General features: G+C 28.6%; 1 protein-coding gene across 3 annotated transcripts in view; it reads right to left on the bottom strand.

Moving 5' to 3' along the window:
• LOC129959334 (calponin homology domain-containing protein DDB_G0272472-like) overlaps positions 1-19,464 on the bottom strand; it is a 207,004-nt gene that overhangs the window by 27,984 nt on the left and 159,556 nt on the right. For all 3 annotated transcript variants that reach the window (XM_056072159.1, XM_056072153.1, XM_056072165.1), the window contains one exon: positions 5,711-5,816. In XM_056072159.1, the coding sequence (XP_055928134.1) occupies positions 5,711-5,816 (106 nt within the window). The remainder of the gene's footprint in view (positions 1-5,710; positions 5,817-19,464) is intronic.

Genomic DNA, 19,464 nt, shown 5'->3' with positions numbered 1-19,464 from the left:
GAATTTCCCTAAGTGAAATAGAAATGCTTCCCTAAGTGAATAGAAATCGGGGGGAAAAATTGCTGAGTAATGATCCATGTTTCGAAAAATTCATTTCACTATCTGATTGTTTTGCGTATGTATTTCACTCACTTACACATTGCTATTGTACATTTTATATTTTGCCAGACCTATACAGTAATTTAACAAAGAAATCTAGATATTTATCTAAGTGAAATAGCACCTTTATTACCATAGATTAACATTTTTATGATCTCAGCTTCCAAAAAAATATATATACAACTGAGAAATACTAAATTAGAGCATGAAATTATTCTTTGATTTATATTTACACTTAAAACGTTTATCACTATAGCTATAACACATAATTCCGTGAATAACTAATGCAATAATGTAGTGATCACAATGAAAACTGACAGCGAGTTTCAACCAAATATTCAAACATATAACGATTCCCCTCACTTGAAGACAACTTCCATAACTTTTGTCAAATGGAATAACGGTCGAATTTCGACAAGACTTCATTCTTCATGTCAAAGCAATTCTAAAAGCCATTGTATCAAGCGCCAGTTAATGTTTGCGCGCAACATCAATCATACAGGATATTCCTCCGGGCGGCAACAACTGAGAAAGAAAAGCGTCTTCATTTCTGCATATGCGATATTGCCTCAACAAAAGCCCAGAGATCAATAAATGATCGTGCATTCGCCAAAGAATGTTATTTTGAACCAACCGGTACTCTTGTCTGCATATGGAAATATTTAAGCCTAGAAGAGTTTCTAAGTTTTATAAAAGCTTATCATGGCTGCCCTTCATGCTTATTGACGTCTTATTTTCATAAAAATGTTTTTCCAAGCTTCTGGGAATTTTTTTAAAAATATATAAACAATTTTCTTTGACGTTACTTTTTCTTCATCACTACATAAAATGTTCAATATTTATAAATTCTTATAACCTTTGCACTGAAGGGCAATACACCAGAATTAGTGTAAAAACAGAGCTTATTATACTATTAGATACTAACGCATTCTTAAATAAATTATGAAGAGCGGTGAAAAGGAAATCGGTAAAACCTCGCGTAATACAAAAATAAATAAATCAGCGTGAATGTAAAAAAATGTTAATTATTTCTTTCGTTTTCCTATTTTCAAAGTATTTATTTCAAAAAGTATTTCTGCATATCTAAGGGATTTATATTGTAGGTGAGTGGTATAGATTGAAGCAGCTGTAGGGTGTTATATAGAAATTAATTTATTTCAGTGAAATGCAAAGTTAGAGAAGAATTCAGATGTAGTGATCGTAAAACATAAATAAACGACACAAAATAGAAACAAATCCAATGTAAAACCGAGACGCAAATTCTTTGTAATTTTGTAAATAGTGTTTTTTCTAAGGAAGTGAATAAATATAACGACATTTTTAAAAAGTCATAAAGACATTACCTTAGTTTTGTAGTTATTGAACAAGAGAACATATATAATGATTTATGATCATTTTCTTCACTTACTAAAGCATTAAAACATTATTTTATAAACGTAAAAAAATAGAAACCAAATTTAGATTTACTTTTTAAATTAAGCTAAAAACATTTAAATACATTTTATTTCATAAAAAGTTAAATTTCACATTGATTTAATTAAATATTATAAAAAAGATAAATGAAATTAAGCAATTAAAGCTATAAAACATTACGGTCTGTAATCATGAGATAAAACCGAAAGATTAAAAACAAAAATGTTATAAATAAAAGTTTGTCTCAACGAGTGTCTTAACAATTTGGTGATAAGTTAGATTTCCCATTTTGCAATTCGGTAAAATAAATGTATGACAACATAATTGGTTAAAATTTTGCCTAGAAATTATCCCTCCAGCTGCGTATTCCACGATTTACGCCGCTTGGCAATCAGTCCATTTTCTGTTGCATCCCGCGTTTTTCGCAGTTTAAAATGTTTATTTTTAAGATTACAAATTTTTAATATATTATAATATTATCGTGCAACATATAGTATCAATTCACTTTCTTTGGAAAATCTTTGCATTTATTTGCAAATATCGCATCTAAATATTGATTTTAAAGAATTACGCAGCCAGAGGATTAAGTAACAATTTTCGAAGAACATTTATTTTATATAATTTTTTTCCCCTGGTGAGTGAATATTTTAATCATTATTCTTGTTTACGAAATTTAGTAACTGTAATATCATAAGTAAATCAATTTTTATTGCAACCCTAGACTTTAATAAAAATTCTTGAGTCTTTCTCCTTTTACTTTACATTCTTTATAATTCTGGGAGAATAATGATTCCCAGCGAAAAAAGTGAAAAAGAAATTTTTCATATAGGAATGAATAAGTACTGTTCTGGTAGAAAAGGCCGTTCTAAAAGCAGTGGTGGAAATGCTGCATTATTCATCAGAGCTAAAAGTCAGGTAAAAGCCGTGTATAATGCACAGAAAGCAAGGAAAAGAAATCATGAATTCTATTTATTTCAGTTATTTTTCCCATTGAATTACTGCATTCCACTTGAGTGTAACATTCCTGGATATATATACAATCCATCTGGATATTAAACTTTTCTTGATCCTTAAAATAAATCTTTCGAGTAGCGCGGTAAAATTGAACTTTTTTGACCAGGGACTATAAAAACATTTTTAAAGGCATTCATTCAATAATATAAAATGTTCCCTGAAAAATAACTTTAAAAGAATTGAGATTCCTTTTTGTTATTGTGTAAAATTTTTGACGATATTGAAAAGAGATTTATTCTATTTATATTAAGGCGTAAGAGAAATATTGTATGCTTTATTGTGATTCATTTATCAGAATGAATTTAAGACGACTAGCTTAGAGAAATAAATCGAAGTCCATGTTACATACCGAGTTCTCAAACGCCTTGCAGTTATGAAGATTTTTAAGAGATAATATTTAGTTGATGAAATATATTTACCAAAATAAAATTACTAAAAAAAGCAGAACTAATATCAAGTTATCATCAATCTTCGATGAAGCATTTATTAATAATAAAAATGTATATATGCCCGCGATGCATCTCCAACTCCCATACGTCTCCAGTTAGAAGGCTTGGTTACAATCGCGGATATACAAGAATAAAGAAAATCAATATCCACAATTTTTTTGAATCAATCAATAGTTTTGGGGAATTTTTCTGGCAGCTAGGTTCTTTAGCGAGAATTTAACATTGACTATCTGATTCCTCTCAAATTATATTGTAGATCATTAACGACGATAGGAAATAAAATGCTTAAATCTGGATAAATAGAGTAATGGGGAGACCATTACTATTCACAAATATAATACATAACATCTGTTTTTGTCGATCGTAAGAAAAATAATCCATTAGAAGAAATAAAAAATTATGACAGTGACACGATAATTGTGGAAGACTCGGATTTAGGATATTTACGAGAGCTGTCTAAAAAGAATCCGATCTTGAATTTTCCTGCGTATTATAACGATTCTTGAGCAGCGCCACTATATCCAGTGTAAGAACACAGTTTAATTCGCATGCTGAAATTTTTCTTCTCCGGATTTTAGTGTTTCAGCCGCAGCGTGCTGGCCGCTGAATCAGATGTTGTTATAAGTGTTCTTTGTGTTTTTGATTTTTCTCAAAATAACTGAACGAGTTGACCAAAGATATTGCATCAAATTTTGTCAAAAACTTGGTGATTTTCGAAGCGAGACAATTCATAAGATTCAGCAAGTGTCTGAAGTAGATGCTATGGAAGTGAAGGAATAGTTTAACCGATTCACAAATGGCCGCACATCGGTGGAGATGATCACGAAGGCATCACGAATACGCACAGAAAGGACAAACAGTGACAAAAGTGTACTATCAACAAGTTCTGCGCCGATTCAGAGATGATGTTCGGCTCAAAAGTCCAGACCATTGGATGACTAAACACTGGAAGTTGGATCATGACAATGCTCCAATTCATTCGTCGCATCCTATCCAAACTTTCTTGGCGAAACACGGAATTCCAGTTGGATCCCAATCTTCCTACTTTCCAGATATGGCTCCTTACGACTTCCGGCTTTTTCTGAAATTAAAGATGCCGCTGAAAAGATCCAGTTTTGAGAGTAGAGAAGAGATTCGCGTTCTGGATTATCTATCCTCTCAAAACGGGATCATTTCAGCGGCATCTTCAAAAGAAGTTTTCGGCAGTGGAAGGATCGATGAGCTTAGTGTGTGAAGGCGCAAGGGGAATACATTGAAAGGTATTAGGGTCGCAATTTCGTCACAGCATTAATATATTTTTTCTGGCTAAAGGTATGTCACATTTTAGACAAATCTCGTTCTAGAAATGTCTTTTATCCTAATAAATATCTATATATGATCTACCAGCTTATAAATAAATTAATAAAAATAAATGCGTTTCGACTCAAGGTATCCCTAATATTTCACTTATTCAACGCAATTACATACATATTTGATGGACCTGACGAAGAAGTACAAAATCTATATTCTCAGCTTTCACGCTGCCATTATCCATTAGACAGATGAATTTCTCCCTTGCAAAGGATTTTAGAGACAATTCCAAATGAAACAATTATCTCGTAAACTGATATGTTAACGACAGTTTCAAGTAGATTACGTTTAATATATCTTGAGTGTGATCATGCGTGAGAGCTCTCATAGGACTGATAAAGATTTCAAGTTTGTCAGGATACAGGATGCTAGCAATAAATCACTCGTCTAAAATCCATCGATTTAACCAGATGTTTATCACTTCACAAATTGGTAACAGTATCAAGTTTGAAACACCCGAGAGAAATATATTTCAGTGTTATTAAAAATGCTTTAATCAAATATTTCGCAATATGTGATTTTCAAGAATAACTCTCAAATTGCATTAGAGCAATGCACTGTATCATACACGTTATATTTGTTAGTTTAAAAATAATATATGATCCGGAAAAAATGGTAATGAAATTTTCCGTATAATTATATCCTAGACATATCGAACCGATTCCATTTTTGATAGAATTCAACCAATTTTACAAAATTATGGAATTTCTCAAATTATAGTAAAAAATATCTGGAAGATGGAGCTTTGCTCAGCAGTTTTTCTTTTGTAAAATCGTGTTTTTTTTTCACAAATTATTTTGATACGAATCTGTAAATCTATACTGATTATATATGAATATTTCTTAACCAATCTTACCTGTAAATGAACTGGTCATTTCAATAAAAAAATTCATGAGTGCATTTAGTTTAACATGTTATTCGAAACTATATAAATCTGCTGCATTACAGTATTCATTTTACAGTTAATCTATCATTACTTCTATTTGTGAACCAACACTCAGTTTCATTATGATGAAATCGGGTCTGAGGTGTCGCTGAAGAACATTGTCAGCATGAGGACAGATAGAAAAAAAACTCTAATGTAGCTAAACTCTAATGTAATTCTATTTAATGTAAGAATTGCTCGTTTAAAGTTATAAGATTAAATTAAGTTTATAAAAAAAACTGTGAATAAAAAAATGTTATCATCTGGATTGTGGAGATTATTGATATTTAAGGGAGGCATTCTGTTTCCATTCAAAACTTCCCACCCAAATTTTTTGGTTTGGATTAATAGTTCTACTCTAATTGAATAGAAATGCAATTTAAACATGATGAAAAGAAGAGCTATCATGTTACTAAGGTTTAAGGTTTTCTATAATTTCCAGAAAAATGTATCTACTTACTTCTTGTATCTGAACCAGGCGTCTTCGGTGTTTTAATGGGAGACAACATTCCATTTTTCTTCTTGGGAGACGTCGTCTTCGGTGGTTTCTGGGGGGAAGGAGGTGTCTGAAAGAAAAAATTATTTCTGAATATCTACAAAGAGTATCTTATAATTAACGCATCTCCTTAGCAACAAATTAATTAATATTACATTGAATATTTAAGTGATTTTGTGTATTAAGCGTATTAATATAATCTAATAAAAAAAGGGCATATGGATACTTTAGTCGGAAAATATATTATAAATTACGTATTTTATTATTGAAATTTCTTATATTCAAGGATGGAAATTAAAAACAATTAATAATTATTATTTAATCTTATTTTTCATTTATAAGTAAATTAGGCCTCTAAATCTATATGTCTAATCTATCTGTTGACTTATAGTCGGCAAGAGTGTAACGAAATCGAGGGAATTAATATTTAGTATAAACGCATTTTTGAGCTTAATATTTTCATCCTGCATTCCAAAGAGGCTTGCCATGAAATCAAAAATTCCTTAGCTCTATAAAAAAATGTCAGGGCCACCTTGGCGTAGTGATAAGGTCTCGGCTCGGCTCGGCTCGGCTCGTGAGTCGTAGGGTTTCAGTTTCGAGACTCGTTTCCAATGAAGAACCGTCGTGTAAGGGTTTGTTGCGCGTTAAATCCGTCAAAGCCAAACGTCCTCTCGCTGGTGTTGTCCTCGTCATCGAACCGCTGTTTAAAATTACGAGGTCCATACCAAAATAGCTTTAGTTTTGCTTTACAACGGGACGTTAATATAACTGAACTAAAACTAAACTAATTAGACAGTCAGAACAATTAAAAAAGTAATACCGAATTGAATCTTTGAACATTTCGCTAAATTAAAAGAATTATCAGGCATATACTATATCAGTCAATTAAAAAAGCCACTCATGTTACACTTTGTTACACTGCCGCTATTATATCACAATGTAAAATGTAAAAAATCCCACAAAGCAAAATATACGAAATTTTGATTTATTAATTAAAAATTCTAACGAAACATAATATTGTCTGACAGCATTTGCACTCGTGTATGACAAGCAATAATATGAGATAAGATGCAGTTAACATACTTGTGCTAATATAAGACCTATATTTATACTTTGCATCAATAAAAATATTTTAGTAAGCTTTTCATCAGGGAATTTAATTTAACAATAATGATATTTTATACATGAAATTGAGGCAACTAAGACACTATAGCAAAAATGATTAATCAATCATACGATCCTATTGCAAACAGATCCAAATTACTTTCTTTTTAAAAATATGACTAGTTCTATTTAATGATGTATAGCCATATTTATAAAAAAAAAATACAGCTTGTATTCACCACTGCAGTCTGTATTATAAATCTATATTATAGAACAATTATAATATATTAGCATATTTTGTTAAATACTATATTCATCATGTTTATTTTATAAATTGTTTTGAATTTCAAATCGAATAAATGCGAATGAGGGCTTTTTGTACCAACGCACTTTTAACATAGTCTAACATTGTTTCTACAATATCTTTACTCTGTAAATTTATTGCAAATGATATATATTATTTTTGTACTGAAATAATATATATCATCAAAAGCAAAGGTAAAGTTAGATTTTGTATCTAGACTCTCTAAGATTATGGTGTATCTTCGTCGGCTAAGAACATATGGAACAAAAAGTTGAAAAAAAGGGAATTTTCATAGCCATTTATATCCTCTGAGAAAGAGATATAACTTTATGGAGACTTGACTTTAAAAGTTCGAAATCTCAATGCAATCCATTTTCTCCCACGGAAGGAAATATATTGAACATAGCATAAAATAGAAATCTTCCACCGTAACAGAAAGAAAATTGTGCGACAGTGAAAAAGGTGAAGAAAAAAAAAGTCAGCGGAAGGAAGAAAATAATAATAGAAATTTGTGGAACCTCCTCTTCCTCTATTTTTTTTTTTTTTATTGTGAATAGTCAGATAGTTTTCTCGCTTAGATAGAATATTTTTCTCTTGATAACAAAGAAGTAGAACATCAGTTATTTCTCTAATATTGGTAACATGATTGTCTTTTTATGTTTCAGTTCCCAACAGCAAAATCGTTTGATTGGTTGCATCGAAATGGATTTAATACTTTGTTGTTTTCCCATATTTTGCGATCAATGAAAAGATTCGTGAGGAAAGGAAAGTAAAGGAAAGGAAAATATTTCTTTATTTCTTAATTTATAGCTTATTTTTAGGTTTAATAAAATTTGAATAATGTTTAGAATTGTTTCTAATTTGTTAGAAAAAAGAATTTTATTTATTGAGAAAGATGATTTATTTATCACATTTTTTTTAATGTTTAAGGAATATTATTATTTTATTCTTTTGAATACAAGCACATATTTTTATTTTCAACTAAATAATTTAAAATATACAGGAAAAGCTATAGATTTAATAGCGTTTTAATTTCATATGCCTATTTTTTATTTTTTAATAACAGATTTAAGTGGAAAAAAATTATAATTATCAAAAATATTCGAGTTTTTTATACCTTTGCGTGAAAACGTTTTAAAATTAAATCGACTGTTGGGAACCAGATTGCATATAATATTTTTGTTGACCAGTTGGCAACACCTACTATATCTAAAGGTCTCTGATACGTTCCCGAGTGTCGTTCGGCACCATCTATTAACTTGTAGATATTAGACTGAAATCTATCAAAACATCTCTTTATTTTTCTCAAAACAAACTACTTTTAAGTAGGTATTTCTAACTGTGCAACTAAAATATTATATGTAATCTCGTTCCCAACATCTACTTAAAGTTTTGCATATTAAAAAAATTACTCATGAATAAAATAATTGGTAGAATGAAATAGGTTCAATTGCATACGTTATTGTATTAGAACGTATCCGATCACTCAAAAGATGAACTTTGGCATAAAACTCTGCTAATTGAATTGCAACTTTTTAGCAAAATTTAGATAAATCTGTCAATAGAATAATAGTAAATCGTTCTGCCTACTTATATTATGATATTGTGATGGTTCAAAAAACTGATAACCTATATGAGTGAATTTTAGTATAACATTCTTCAATAAATATTGCAGATTTGCGATTATTTTTAAATTATATTCAAAAAAGTACTATCGCGTACCACGTTACATACGATAACAATATATTATAAATAAAGGGTAAATAAAGGAATTTTTAAGCTTAATTTTGATTTCAAAATGGTAAATCCGTACCAAATTTCAGATGAAAAGGTTAACGAAAAAAGGTTGAAAATTTATAAGCGATCCTATAATACGCTGAGTTTACCATATCACACAAGAATATTAAAAAAAATTCGAGTCTAAAATCTAACTGTTGGTTCACTTAAATTATTTTTTGCTTTTTTGAAATTTTTAAAAACGTTAATTTTTTGAGCGGTAATGTTTTAATGTTGTCTTTAAGATAACATATTTCACTTAGAACATTTGAATTAATATACGTGTTTTGTAAAAAGTGTTAAACACAGTTTATTTCATTTGTATGATTTTTCTAATCTTAATTCAACTTAATTTATTTTCTGTGTAATATATTATAAATTCATGAAAAATGAAAGGTTATCAGTTTTAACATTTAATCTCTTTTTACATGTGTTTTAAATGTGTGATTTTTTTTCAAATATTGATTTCGTAAACAAACTTGTAATGACAAGATGTCTTTCTCCTTAGCTTTTTTCATTTCACAAAAATATAGTTGTATCAACAAAAATATTAATTTGGAACAAAATATGTAATTCTTTTCGATTTGCAACGCGAAATTGCGAAACACTGAAAGAAAATCAAAACAAAAGAATAAATCAGAAAAGGGATAGAATTATCTCCAGTTTTCTTGAAATCCAAGAATATAAATTTGACAACTAGTTAAACTAATAACTAAGCAATGAAAATACTAATTAAGAAACTCGATAGTTAAAATTGGTTTTAATATTATCTCTCAGGAAAACTATCATGTTTCTTCAAGTTACGACTTTTTTCTATAAATATTGCAACATCCTTCAGAAAGTTATGTATTGAAATGTTGAAAATTGCAATTTGTTATCGTTTATCAAATTCCCACTTGAACGAAACAGTATCTTATTTTGTAACCGTTCTCTAACAATGATCGTTATTTCAGGTGGAAAGCCTTAAAGTAATTACATAAAACAAAATAATTATCTGCCAAACAATTCTGAATGCGGACACATTTCAGTTTATCAAAAGAGGTTGTTTTCATCCATAATGAATACATTTTGGAAAGAAATTGCATCAATTAGAGCGCTTCGTAAACAAGACAGTAAAGTCAGTTATTCGTTTAAATCATTAATTTTCTTATTTTAGTTGCTGAAACGAGAAAAATATATCGGGATGTATTGAAAGAAAATCCTATTTATATAATTGTTTAGTTATTTGCTAGAACAATACATTTATGATGCAAGTAATTAATTGCTTTGCATTGTTTGTGATCGCAGAACATTTTAATATGCAAATGAATAGAATAATTGTTTTCTAGCCGCTGTAACTAATTTGACGCCGAAAAATTTTATATATAATTATGGGGAAAATTTCTTCCTTTATCAGCACTTTTTTTTCTTTTAAATTATTTTATTATAAGTTGTAAAAATATTCGAGCTTAACCAAAAAATATAAAAATTCTGAAACAGAATGGTACATTAATAAAGTGTCTGAATTATAAATATTCCTATGAAAAGAGAAGTCCAATGGGTTGCCCTAAAGTAGCTGTCAGATATGTCTAATAAGTGTCTATATAAGTTTCAAATTAAACAGCTTAGCGGCCCGAAATAAATATATATAAATTCAACTCCTTTTCTAACTATAACGAATGTTTTGAATAAGTTTGTATGAATAAAGACATAGAGAATAAATAAAAAAAATAATACAAAAATTTCATTATTAAGATATATTTTGTCATTAAGTAGCAATAATTAAATGACATTTAATTTTTTGTTTCTACCATAATTTCTAGCCATTTTGCAATAAAATCCTCTTTATTTTTAACATAATGTTTATAGGTTGGCTACTATATGTAAATTCATGGAAAATACTCTATAGAGCAGCTCAATCAACTCTAAAGCTGCAATGTTTTTAGTGTTATTTACTTCTTAGATAATAGACGCTCTTTAAGGAAGATTTTTTTTCAAATTTAGTAATGAATAAAAACACTCAGAGGAATTTAAAGAAAAAACGAATGAAAACTTTAAAATTTTTCTTCAATATTTTCCGAGTGTGGGAGAGTGTTGCACTTTTCACCAATATTAAACATTCATTTTATCTTTGGCTTCATATGCCGTAATGAATGCTAATCTTAAATATAAAACTAAGCAGAGTGATTGCATAAATTAAGAAACAAAACTTTCAACTTCAACATTTTTAATTACTTTTAAAACCTTAAATGATGATCAAAGGTGCATTATAGGGTCATACCTACGCTCGGGGTTATTGTATATTTGATCTGCATTAAAACAAACATAGATCAAGAAATAATTTAGTCGCATAAAATGATTAGTTATTTTTAATTAAGTCTCAAATTTGTGTACTTAAAAACAAGCAATTTACAAGAGTTTGTAGCTTTCAGAATTTTTGATCCTTTAAAAATATATTTATTTTGCTACTATTTAATTAATGAGAAGAATCTTTGCTAAACTTTATAAATTAAAAAAATATCACTATTTTCAGATTTCTTTTTAAAAAAAGGCGGTTTCTTTTGAGTCTCTTTCCGTAGATTTAGTTTCAGTGTCATCATTTGACTTCACTTCCTGAATGCTAGTTTTTCAGAAACATCAGTGATAATCTTTGATCTAACTTTTGTTTTTCCTTTACTTGTGCCTATTCTCCGCTGAAACAAGAATTTGGGTTAGAATCTATGTTGACGAACCAAAAAGAGCTCAATTATACTTCAGATATGGTAGAATCATCAGTCTGTTAATTGCAAATGAAGGAAGAATCTCGTCATGAGTGAAATTATTCTTTTGAAAGGGAATTAACACATTGAATACTTATAACATTGAATCCTTATAAAAACATTTGGGGTCAGATTTAGTAAACCAATTTAACCACAACATATAGGGTAACAAGTTTACCTCTATTACTTAGTGTTAACATACAGTTGTTCATTGCCTGATTGTAATAAGTTTTTGAATGGGTCAAATGTATTCATAACAAATTGATGCTTTCGATAATTAGTCTTGTGATTTTCATGATTTATCATATTCATACCATTTGTTTTTGCCAACTCAATAACAGAAATAGTTACATGAATTTTGTAATTATCAAGGAATAGCAGTGTAGGTTTTTTAGGACTTAGTCGGATGTAATTGATAATGTGTTTAAATTATTACCTTGTAAGAAAAGAATCGTAGATCAAATTATAAATTGATGTTGTTGTAACTTTGAAATATTGTCACTACTCTGTCTTTCAAGAGTAAACTTCCAAACCACAGAGAAATGGAAAGAGAAACTTTGCTGATGATCCCAAAATTCATTTACTTTTCTGATATTATAATGTTTGAGTTAAGCTGATTTGAGTTATGAAATTCTAAATATCATTATTCTATAAAAACGCTTGGTTTCAGATAACTCTATTAACCATTTTAATGAAGATACGGCAATCAGAGCCCTGAGTCTGATTGACCTTAAGTCATGAATTTGTCGATCGTCCTAAAATAATATTTCTCATGAATCAATCAGATTTGGTAGCAAGAGTTTTATTTTATTTTTTATTTAAAAGATAGAATGCCAAAAATATTTCGGTGAATATGATTAATAGGATCGATGGATTGTATAAAATTTAACCTTTATATCATTTTCAAAACTATATTTATTAATTAAAGCAAAACAAATATTAAATTCCTTTAGAAGAATTAAATTCCTTCTGAAAAAGAAGCTTAAAACTAAATTTACGATGATTCAGAAAAATTTATAACTGATTGTACAGAAATCGTATACCCTTGAGAAATTGCATAATCTGCAGTACACATAGTACTTCAGTGCCGAGTGATTTTATTTTCTGCAATCATAATTTAAAAAAAAAAACATGTTTTATTTCAAAAATAGTAAAAAATAATTGTATTAATTGAAGTTTGAAATTTCTGTTTAAGTCTATTTAATTTCATATTTTTGGAAAATGATTAAAATATAGGAAAATATATAGTGCAATAAGGGAAACTGAATAAGGTGTCTAAAATAGTATAAATTATCTGACTGTACAAACTTGGAGTTTAAAATCATTTTGCTGAAGATGTCATATATACCAAGTCACATAAAATATTGAATTAAACATTTTAGTGAACATAGTTCCGGTGAAAAAGTTGGTCGTCAAAAATTACTAGCAATTAATATTCACTATTCAGTGATGCTTACGCATCATAAAAGTGCAAACAATTATGCATCGTTAAATGGAAAAGTGGGGAAAATAAATTAAGCGAATAAAAACAAAACAAAACAAAAAGGAAATAGATTTTTTTTTCGTTTCAGTGGCTAATAATTTAGTGTGAAGAGAAAAAAATCAAATTTGTTCGCCAGATTTTGTATTAACGTGGAAACTAATGAAGCACACAAAAATTGTCGATATGATCCAGTATTGCTAAGCAATCTTAAAATTTTCGCAGATAACGTTTGCTCCGCAATATCGGCATTCGTTAACCCTCACAAGAGCCTTGGTTTTATGAGATTGTTATTCCTTATATAGATTTTACAGAAACTCTAATTTTACACCAATTATTCAATTGACACTTTGGATTGTAATCTTTAAATAGATCTGTTCACTAATAAAGAACTATCAAAAAATTCCATGAAATTTGATATTACAGAATCGTTGTATATTTGTCTAAAAAGAACGAAATTCTATTTCTGTAGAGATAATAAAGAAGATTGCTGTTAAATTAGGATAGAGCTCAAAATATTCGAGATGGCAGCAATATGAGTTATAAAATATCCTTGAACGCTTATGGATTTCATAACAGTTCGACATCCTTATAAAAAATACTTTATGTTCTTTTGAAAGTAATTCTTCTACTGTTATTCATATCTTAATCCGTTTTTTTCATTTTTTGAATGTTTTTTCGATTCCCTTATGAAGTAATATATAAAATGTCTTACTTTTCTGAAGAATTTACGGCTGCAAACAACTAATAATAAATTAGCTTTAACTGAGATTTGAAATCTTAAGAATCTGAGATTTGAAAATTTTGAGATTAATGAATATGTAAAAATTTTGCTACTCTTTAGTTTTCTAAAGATTAATGTTGTAAAGGAATTAAATTTGAAACTCTATATAAAGATAAATCGTCAGTCTAATTAGAAAAAAAAACTTTTTTTTTTTAAATTAGAAAATAAAGTCCTGAATTTAGGCTTCATAATCGTTTTTGAATGATATTTTCAAATTTTCTTGTAACTCTTGTAACCAAAAAAGAAAGAAAACTCTTGTAAAAAAAGAAATTTCTAATCTCTAAGGTTTTATTTAAAAACTTCAGAAATTTACGGTCATTAGTTTTCAATGAATTTCGATAATTGAGAAACAATTTTCACGTAAAAAGAGATAAGACGTTAGTATTTTTATAACGAGTTCCCAGGAGAAAATAATTTTCTATGAGAAGAAAAATAACACAATTAGTTTTATTTGTAATAAGAGAAAAGATTTTCACAGAAAAGGATAAAAAAATTGCTAGTTGGAAGAAGCAATTGAAGATAAAAAAAAGACGTGATATATTGAGCATGGATCTTATTTTTGTAAAGCGTAAAAATAAGAACAAGTATACTTCAGGGATAAATTTGGAAAAACTATGATCCAAAAAACATTAAAAATACAAAAATAATAAGTATTCTTTTGCTTTACTTTGATCGATTTTAATTATATTCTTCTCGAATTTTTAATTAAATTCTTTTAATCATGCTATGGGCGTTTGTTTTAAATATTTCTTAGAACAAGGAATATTTTAAATGAAAGAATGAATGAAAGAAAAAAAAGTTTAAAATCACATTCTACATCTCCCCTATAAAACTACAATAGCAAAATAATAATTTGTTTCAATAAAATTAATCTGGCTGAAAATGGATGTTGCTAAAATGAACTAACATCTCATATTTGCTGAGATATCCGCCTTAATGTCAAAAAACTAGTTAAATTAAATGATAATTCATATGCTCAACCACCTTTAATTCATAAGCAAATATGCATTTAAAAATTGCAACTATACTTAATAATGTAAAGCAATGCAATCCAGTCTCATGGATGATAGCACGTTTAAAAGTCATGATACATCACGACATCAAGAAATCGTAATTATTTTTCCTGTTTTAATCAGATCAAAATAATGAAGAAAATTTTGGCGTTTGACTGTGAAGCTGTCTTTTGGTGATTTATTTTATTATTATGTGAAGTCTGAAGTCTGAAGGGGACAAGTCTGTCCCCTGATACCCTAATTATGCTATCTTTCTTAATTTCTGTATTTGCTCAGTATAAATCGTCTAAAGTATATATATTGTTTTAGAAGTTTAAATGTGTTCTTCGATCTGAAGTATCGTACTTTAATAAGCACATATTTAAATTGAAAATATTAATTTCTGAAAATTTTCACTTAGCTATATTTAGTGAAACAAATTAGTTTAATATTGTTAATTCTTTTATTGAGCATTTGATGAATTTAATATTTCACACAGAATCTAAACAATATTAAGAGTTGCTTAAGCTTGAACAATTCTAATTTATGTTTCTTTATTATTCGAAGACACGTTAACATCCATTCTCTCAGGTGTTTGGTGGAGAAATTCAAAAAAAATATGAACATTCTATTTAATATAAAATGAAAGTTATAATTTATAAAACATTTATATGTTTTTGTTTCAAGTTGAGAGCTTAGTCTTCGATAAATTCTTTAAGCATTTGTAATTATTTTTTCTACTAAATTTATCACAAACCTGCTTATAAATTAGAATTGCTCACTTCGCATAATTTCGCCCGTAAATAAAGATTGAATTTCCAAATTTTTGCACTGAATATTAACTGTTATGAAATTCTAAAATACTAACTGACTTACCCAAAGTAGCTATTGATTTAATTAATGTATTTTATAATGGCTATTTAGATTTTTTCAAAAACGATGTTGAATTTAAAAGAAGGAAATTTTATACTCTGAGTAATTCACTCATATTGGCTTATAAACATAGCTTAGGCAAATTTTTTATAGGAATAAATCAGAAATAATTTCTTTCAGTTATCTTTTAAACACTTGATGAATACTTAACTCGTAACTGGAAACGGGAGTCAAAATGATTTTGCCTTATTTATTAACATTTATTATCACATGGTATTTTGTTCTTGAATACAATCATTTTCTCAGTACATTGAAGTTCTGTTTTTAGTAGTATGTTGGCAAATGTCTAAATATGAACATGCGAGTATAACCGCTTATTCCGTTTTATTTTTTTATTTTTATTTATGGAATCATTGACTCCACGGCTCTGAAACTGTGAATGAAATAATATATAACGCACCAGTTACTTTCTTCAAATTTAGCATTACAATCCGTATTGTATTCTTCAATTTTATTTAAATTAAAACCGTTATTAACATTAATGTAATTCCGTTATATTTAAAAGAGGTAAATGCTCATTAAAAGATTGTATAGGTTTTCCTTACAGCATATTTCCAACATTTAATATTATAACATTTTACATAATTAATATTTTTGTTAATTATTATTTCCAGAGTGTATTGTGTTTCTAATGCTATTAACGAAAGACTAAAAAGAAAAATAACAATTGTGTCTTTTTGACCCCATATCTCTGGTAGCGTAAGGAAATTCGTGCCTCCAGTTACGGGATAAAAGAATAAAAGCATAACATATGAATATTCGAACGAAGCAGGTTGCTTAGAATTTCTGAGAGTACCTAGATTATGAAAAAAAAAATGCAGTTAATATCTTTCAGTCTAGCTAATTTCATGCATATTGTGTTCATAAGCAAATTGTTATAGTTTATTCAAAGTAAATTAGTTTTTTATAGGAAAATTACCACTTGTGATTATTTCTATGATACATTATAGAGAAAATTTTGCACTGTCTGTTCTGACACGAACCTTAAAACCGAAACCCTCCCTTCGGGATGTAATTTAATTTTCTTTGAATTTCTTTCAGCTAGTGATATGTTGCCGTGAGGGTGGGGGGGAGGAGTCAGCCGCGTGATAGTGAAGATAGAAAAAAAATTAAATCACGCGAAATATTATCTGTTACCGTGAACAAAGTAACAATGAACTATACCGTGAACAATGTTTTTGGATGGTAATAATTACTTAGAAGTTGGGAACAAAACTCTGATTTCCGTTTTCTAAATTTCACTGCTCTTCAACCCTAAATATGTCATACTTTATTGGAAATCTCTCATTAGTTTCGTTATCTGCCACGCTTTTTCACTATCATACACCCAACCCTTCTGAAATTAAAGAGGGAATGACAGGAGGTAGCAAAATGATTTCCTTTACAGCCAGACCAAACGGAGTCGATCCATCTTCACCTGCCAGTTAGCTGACAGAAAGCATGAGAATTTTCATTCATTAAAATTGCCTTTTATGGCGTGATTCATAATTGCATCTATCAATCAGGATTATATTCTCATAACCCATTTAAAACAATCCATTTCACCTTATAAAGAATATGGGGGAAAATCGATGCAAGTTGACCTCCATCATCCTTCAGGTGAGTTAAAGGATAATTTTATAAATAATATAAAAAGATTCGAAAGTCCAACATATAATAAACTGATAGATGCATTTGATTTTAATTCTGCCTGGCCTATTGAAACCGATCACTTAACAATGTTTGAAGGTTTACCTGCCATACTCGAATAATTGTTCTGAAATATTTTTCCCGTATTGTCTTATTAGAATTATTTAAATGCTTTATCTAAAAAAATATTTAATAAAAAAAATGAAATCTTCCATTAATTGGTAAATAATGCAAACAGACTTTTTCCATCTCAATGTATAGTCTAACATGAATCCATGTACATGTAGAAATCCACGTACATTTATAGTGTATAGGATTGTTGAAACGGAATTCAAAATATAAACTAGAAATGATAATTATTTTAATATATTTTCTTCCTTTATATTAACTAAATCTGCCCAGCACCGAAATTTAGAAAATTTCTTTTAAAACGTAGAAGCACTACATTTTGATAATTTAAAGGAAAAATGAATATATATATATATATATATATATTATTATACTATTGTAAAAGAAATGTCTACCATATATAATATCTTTAGAAAAATTCTTAAATGATTTCTTATCGCTTTTAGATAAATTTAAAGTGTAATTAACATTTAAGTAAAACCAAGTATAAGCTTATGTAAATTTCTTTAAAAGAAATATACTCTAAAAATAATTAGAAGCATTTATTCATTTTGATAATCTGGAATCTTCTGAAAAGAAAGTAATCGTGCACCCTATATTCCTTTCCTTTTATTTGTTTTTATAAAAAATGGGAGATTAAGTATAAAGACGGAGAACCATTGGTAATTGCTACGCGTAATCCAATGTTATATCCCAGAATTACATTGCATTTTTAACATTGCACAGGAAATCCAATGATAAAGTTCTTTCATTAAAAGCTGCCAGCGCAACGGGATTCGGCAGCTCAGAACAGCTTGACATCAAGATGTTCTGAAGCAAATGTTGCTCCTCTTCCAGATGTATTAATCAAGCTCGGTTGCTCTTCCAAGTAGTGGGATTTCTATCTTTATACTAACATTAATTCTCGGGAAAGGTTCTTTGGGAAATAAATATTATCAATTCAAGGAAGTGTCAAAAGTACTGGGAAAATAAGATAGTATAATCAAATAATGATAATACATATTTGCTTCAAATGACATTAGTACTAAATCATTATTATAATAGGATTCATTGAAAGTAAATATTTTGATAGTAATTTCTACAGGTAATTAGAAATACTTTGATTTGAATTGGTTTTGACAATTAAACCCTTAACATTGTGCTTATGTATCATACGTGTATCCCATTATCGCTTCTCAAACTTATAAGAAGAAATTGATAATTGACAGACTCTATAATTCAATTAAGAAAATTACATATAATTCTCAAACTTCTCAAGTATTCTATGAATTATGAACTGTATAAGTAAGACAATACATTTTTGAAATTCAAAGTACCATTTAATTCGACAGCAAAAAACTAAATAATTAAGGGGTTAACATATTTATGTCTATCATGGATATCTTGGCTTTCAGAACTACCCCTTGAGAATAAATATTTGACTTTGGATGCGTATATCTGCAATATATTCATTTTTTAAAATCTATTTTGCTATTTTATTATCTATTTCGTTAAATATTATCTGCCTACGGTGGTTACAGTTACTAGTATCATGTAAGAATATGATGTTTTTGATTTGGTTGTTTTGAATCTCAAAATGCGAGGACAGAAAATTGGCGATTTATCGTCTTTGAGATATCGTTTTTTTTTTTCGCTTTTAGGGTTACAAAAAATGATAAAGACGGTTGTCATATTTGAAGATTTATCATCAAAAATGCTTGGCGCCAATGTTCGCCATGTACCTGATTTTCCTATCTGGCCAATAAAAAGTCAGAGTCGTAAGAAGTTATCACTCAAATAAGCACAAAAAATAAAATGGGAATGAATGCGAAATAGCTAGGAGAGGTATCGAATATTATATATATTTAAT

The sequence above is a fragment of the Argiope bruennichi genome, chromosome 2, assembly GCF_947563725.1.
Source record: "Argiope bruennichi chromosome 2, qqArgBrue1.1, whole genome shotgun sequence".
In the NCBI taxonomy this organism is placed as follows: Eukaryota; Metazoa; Arthropoda; class Arachnida; order Araneae; family Araneidae; genus Argiope; species Argiope bruennichi.
This window is presented reverse-complemented; position numbering and strand designations above follow the sequence as displayed.